At 43.8% G+C, this 6,000-nt stretch overlaps 1 protein-coding gene across 1 annotated transcript in view; it reads left to right on the plus strand.

The window, feature by feature from the left end:
* The window catches only part of LOC115359332 (NACHT, LRR and PYD domains-containing protein 14-like), a gene marked incomplete at its 3' end in the record, with an annotated part of 845,616 nt that overhangs the window by 837,522 nt on the left and 2,094 nt on the right, over window positions 1-6,000 (plus strand). Inside the window, exon 11 of the mRNA XM_030051738.1 lies at window positions 358-528. Coding sequence (XP_029907598.1) covers window positions 358-528 — 171 coding nt within the window. The remainder of the gene's footprint in view (window positions 1-357; window positions 529-6,000) is intronic.

Here is a 6,000-nt window from a genome sequence, read left to right on the forward strand (position 1 = left end):
CTATGGCTGTTTTCACGTCTACCATATTTAGTACTGAATTTGAATTATTTTGGATCTTTCATCATTTCTTGCTTTTATTGTCTGTTTATTTGTGTTTTTAATATTTTGATGTCTTTTCATTTCAGGTGTTATCTTTATCTTTTCATTTACTCTGATGGTTTTGTAAAGCACTTTGGAACTTACCTTCACAGGTGTAATATAAATATAAATTAGTATTATCAGTATTATTATTAATATAATTATTATAATAATTATTTCATTGGTTTTTCCTGCATTTTTGAATATTTTGAAAAATCTCTGACTGATAAATATCCAAAACTCTGGAAATTATAGCTCCATATTTTATTCTTCATTCAGACTGAGGTACTGCAAGTTGACAGAGAGCAGCTGTGCTTCTCTGGCCTCGGCTCTGAAGTCCAACCCCCATCTGACAGAGCTGGACCTGAGTGAGAACCAGCTGGAGGATTCAGGAGTGGAGCTGCTGTCTGCTGGACTGGAGAGTCCAAACTGCAGACTGAAGACTCTCAGGTCAGACTGCACTTTTTAATGATGGCATAAATACACTATATTACCAAAAGTATTCGCTCACCTGCCTTTACTCATACTATGAACTGAAGTGCCATCCCATTCCTAACCCATAGAGTTCAATATGATGTCGGTCCACCTTTTGCAGCTATTACAGCTTCAACTCTTCTGGGAAGACTGTCCACAAGGTTGAGGAGAGTGTTTATAGGAATTTTTGACCATTCTTCCAAAAGCGCATTGGTGAGGTCACACACTGATGTTGGTTGAGAAGGCCTGGCTCTCAGTCTCCGCTCTAATTCATCCCAAAGGTGTTCTATCGGGTTCAGGTCAGGACTCTGTGCAGGCCAGTCAAGTTCATCCACACCAGACTCTGTCATCCATGTCTTTATGGACCTTGCTTTGTGCACTGGTGCACAGTCATGTTGGAAGAGGAAGGGGCCCGCTCCAAACTGTTCCCACAAGGTTGGGAGCATGGAATTGTCCAAAATGTTTTGGTATCCTGAAGCATTCAAAGTTCCTTTCACTGGAACTAAGGGGCCAAGCCCAGCTCCTGAAAAACAACCCCACACCATAATTCCTCCTCCACCAAATTTCACAGTCGGCACAATGCAGTCTGAAATGTACCGTTCTCCTGGCAACCTCCAAACCCAGACTCGTCCATCAGATTGCCAGATGGAAAAGCGTGATTCATCACTCCAGAGAACGCGTCTCCACTGCTCTAGAGGCCAGTGGCGGCGTGCTTTACACCATTGCATCCGACGCTTTGCATTGCACTTGGTGATGTGTGGCTTGGCTGCAGCTGCTCGGCCATGGAAACCCATTCCATGAAGCTCTCTGCGTACTGTACTTGGGCTAATCTGAAGGTCACATGAAGTTTGTAGCTCTGTAGCAATTGACTGTGCAGAAAGTCGGCGACCTCTTTGCACTATGCACTTCAGCATCCGCTGACCCCTCTCCGTCACTTTACGTGGCCTACCACTTCGTGGCTGAGTTGCTGTTGTTCCCAAACGCTTCCATTTTGTTATAATAGAGCTGACAGTTGACTGTGGAATATTTAGGAGCGAGGAAATTTCACGACTGGATTTGTTGCACAGGTGGCATCCTATGACAGTTCCACGCTGGAATTCACTGAGCTCCTGAGAGCGGCCCATTCTTTCACAAATGTCTTGTTTCACAGTCTGCATGCCTGAGTGCTTGATTTTATACACCTGTGGCCAGGCCAAGTGATTAGGACACCTGATTCTGATCATTTGAATGGGTGAGCGAATACTTTTGGTAATATAGTGTATATGGATATTGTGTGAATCATATAGCAGCACTAAATCTCTATAAGGCTGATATTGCTGTGAAGTATATGTTGTGCTTTTTTAAAGTCGGGGCTGCTGGTTATTTTAGTTTTTGTGAGGATGGTTGGTCAGGTTCTGTATCATGGATGCATGCCTGCTTTGTGACGTTTGACAAGTAACTAACAACCGTCTCATGTGTCAGGAGAGAGAGAGAGAGAGAGAGAGAGAGAGAGAGATTTTTTTGATTTTTAAAACACTATTAATTTATACACAATTATTCAAAAAAAAAAACACAAAGAAAAAACAGCACAAAAATAAAATAAATTATAGCATATTCAGGTCAACATTTGACCAAAGACCAATCCGTCATCTTTCACATAACAGAACCCTTTTTTAAGGCACCACATTTTCTTAAACTCCTTCAGGTTATTTGTTATAGCAAAGAAATTAAAGTCCGTTTTAAACGCTTTAACATACGTTTATATATCTCCAACACATCAAAATCAACCAGGTTTTCCAGCTTGTTTTTCCTGCTCAGGTAAGTAGCCATCTTTGCCTGACCAATCAGAAAGTTGAAAAACTGACATTTGATTTTGTTCTTTTGTTGTACTTATACCCTAGAATGTACATGAGACTCGTGAAAGACTCGTCAAGCAGAGCAAAAATACGAGTCAAAAACTCAAACAATGAACAGAGCCGTCCACACTCAAGAAAACAATGAAAGACTGTCTCTCTCTGCGGACAGAAAGGACAGGTATCAGCAACACCTGGATTAATCACAGATACAAATGCATTCACAGCCACAGCAGCATGGAGGACCCTCCACTGCAGGTCAGCAGCCCTCTTAGTTAACGGTGGTTTATATAGTGCTCTCCACTCAGGCCTCTGGGCCTCCACCAGGCCCAGGTGGGCCCTCCAGGGGGTATCAACCCGATCTTTCAGTTTATTCTGATTCAAAATTTTAACCAACAAATAATACATTTTCTTAGCTACCATTGTACTCAATTTGTAATCAGTGACATTGTTCAGTTTTAACAAAACACCATCACATTTCAACACAGGTACAATTCTGACTTCAGGAAAGGGGTCATTAACATTAGGCTGAATCAGTCCGTTACAGTAATCAGCAGTCATTAAGAGTTCAGAGTGAGCCAGCTGCTGCTTCCATCCCCTCAGCAGGAGGCTGGCCACCCTGACTGACCTGACCCCCAGGCGGGATGCCAGGCCTGCAGCATTGTCGGAGCCGGGTCCCATGAACCACAGGCTCTCTGAGGAGCCAGAACAAAGAGTCACTGCTCAGTCTCTCCTTACGGAACATCCCCCACATTTTAAACAGTCCTTTATAAAACACTGGGAGATTGTTCAACTTTTGTCCATTAAAGTCCATTAGAAACAGTGATTCAGCCAGACCCAGCCCACCACACCGCTCCACTATGGCACGAGCTACGGGTCTCCAGACCAGATCAGCAGGTCCAGTCAGGAGTCTCTTAATAAACTGCAGTCTAAAAGCAGCCCCCCTGCTCGCCAGGTGGACAAGCCCGTGCCCCCCCTCCTCCTTGGGCAGGAACAGAAGGCTCTGTGGGACCCAGTGCAGACGGTCCCAGAAAAAGTCCACCATGACAGCCTGCACTCTGGCCAGCAAGTTGACTGGAGGGTCCATACATGCCAGCCGATGCCACAACATAGACGACACAAGATTATTTATAATGAGGATCCGACCTTTAAAAGACATTTTTGATAAAATCCATTGCCATTTCTTTAGTCGGCCCTCAACTTTCTCCAAAACATTGTCCCAGTTTTTTGAGGAAAAAGACTCATCTCCAAGATGAACCCCCAGATACTTGAGTCCTCCTCTCTTCCACATGAGGCCTCCAGGCAAACACAAACTAGAAATCCTTCCCTCACCTATGGCTAGGGCTTCGCTCTTTCGCCAGTTTCCTTTAGCAGCAGAGAGCTTGCTAAAGTTGACCACAGTTTTGTTCAACACATTAATATCATTTTGATTTTTTATTAGTACAATAATATCATCAGCATATGCAGATAATTTAAAACAATTTTTACATTCAGGAAAGGAGAAACCAGACAACTTAGACCGTAACTTGTGCAAAAAAGGCTCAATGGCCAGAGAGTACAACATACCAGACAAAGAGCACCCCTGCCTGACACCCCTCTGCACTTTAAATGGAGCACTTAAACCACCGTTAATCTTCAGTACACTCTCAATGGCCCTGTACAAGACCTGGATCTTGGCTATAAGACCAGAGCTGAACCCAAAAGCCTCCAGTGTGCGCCACAAATACTGATGCTCAACTCGGTCAAAAGCCTTTTCTTGATCTAGAGAAATCAGACCAAGCTCACAGCCCAAAGAACCAGAGAGGTCCAAAATGTCCCGAATTAGAGTGACGTTGTCAGATATCAACCTGCTGGGTACACAGTATGTCTGGTCTACATGGACAATCTGCTCCATCACTTTTCTCAGTCTTAAAGCTAAGACTTTGGACAACAGTTTGTAATCAGTACATAGTAATGAAACAGGACGCCAGTTCCTTATGTCCTGCAGGTCTCCTTTCTTCGGGAGGAGGGTGAGGACAGCCCTCCTGCAGCTCAGGGGCAGCTTCCCCTTACCCAGACTGTCTCTGAGCACAGACAACAAATCTCCACCAATCACAGGCCAGAAAGTCTTATAAAAATCCACTGGGAGACCATCTATCCCAGGAGCCTTCCCGCTCCTCATGCTCTGCAGGGCCTCCTGCAACTCCTTTGCAGAGAGCTGTGCTTCCAGTTCTGTGTTGTCTTCCTCTGAGACCCGAGGAAGGCTCTCATAAAAGGACAGCGCCACCTCTGGTTCATCCTGGAACTCGGACGTGTAAAGTTCCTTATAGAAACTAGCTGCACACTGACGGATGTCAGCTGACTCCTGCAGCAGCTGCCCGGTGTCAGACCTCAGAGAATGGATCAGCTTCCTCTGACCGTTCTTACGCTCTAGACCAAAGAAAAAGTGAGAGGGAGCATCCATGCAAACGACATGTTGGAACCTCGACCTGACCAGAGCACCCTGTGCAGAAACTCCCAGCAGGTCAGACAGAGCTGATTTTTTGCTTTTGAGAACTTCAATATGTTCTCGATCTCCTGTGGAGCTTGCTAAATCCTGCATCTCCACTACATCTCTCTCCAGAGCTCTCATAGATCTGGCCATGTCTTTAGAGACATTGAGAGTGTACTGTAGGCAAAGCTGTTTGATTTTTACTTTACTTATATCCCACCACTGCTGTAGAGAGAGATACTCACACTTAGTTTTTCTGTGATTGTGCCAAAATGATCTGAATATATTAATGAAACCATTATCAGACAAAAGGGAACTATTGAAGTGCCAGTACGCACTTTTACATTTCAGATCTTTTATACACAATGAGCACTGTACAAGGGAGTGATCTGACATACCCACCGGACTGATATCACAACCTTTAAATACATTCATGTGATGTTCAAAGCAATAAACACGGTCAAGTCTGGCTAAAGACAACAAATTGTCTCTGGAGTGAGCCCAGGTGTACTGATGCTGATTTTTATGAAAATGTCTCCAGATGTCACACAATTCAAAATTCTCAATGATCTTAATAAGACAGCTCCTAGAGGCAGGGTGAGGTTCCTGGTGGTTCCTGTCTAACAGGGTTTTCTGTGCAGTTGAAATCACCACCAACAAACAAAAACTCCTCACTGCTACAGTTACTGATAACATTCTTTAACACATCCAGAAACAACATCCTCTCTGATGGCACAGTTGGAGCATACACATTTATGAAAGTCATTTTCACATTTTCAAACTCAGCACATATTTTCAGTAACTGACCCGGAACAATTTCATCACTAACACATGCAAAAGGCAAGAAATCTCTAGAGAAGAGAGTGATAACTCCTCCCCTGTTGCTGCTCAGGTGACTGAAAACAGCCTCTCCATCCCACTCCCTCCTCCAGTCACATTCATTATCACTGGTGCTGTGAGTTTCTTGCAGAAACATTACATTTAATCTCCTGCTCTTGACAAGACTAAACAATGCAGCTCTCTTCCCATCTTCACCGTTTATATTTAAAGATCCCAGCTTTACATCACACATGGTTATTTTAAAGCTGCATCTTATCAAAGACAAAATACACACATGGAGGAAAAAAACAACATACTTAATCATCA

This window comes from Myripristis murdjan, chromosome 5, assembly GCF_902150065.1.
Source record: "Myripristis murdjan chromosome 5, fMyrMur1.1, whole genome shotgun sequence".
NCBI lineage: Eukaryota > Metazoa > Chordata > Actinopteri > Holocentriformes > Holocentridae > Myripristis > Myripristis murdjan.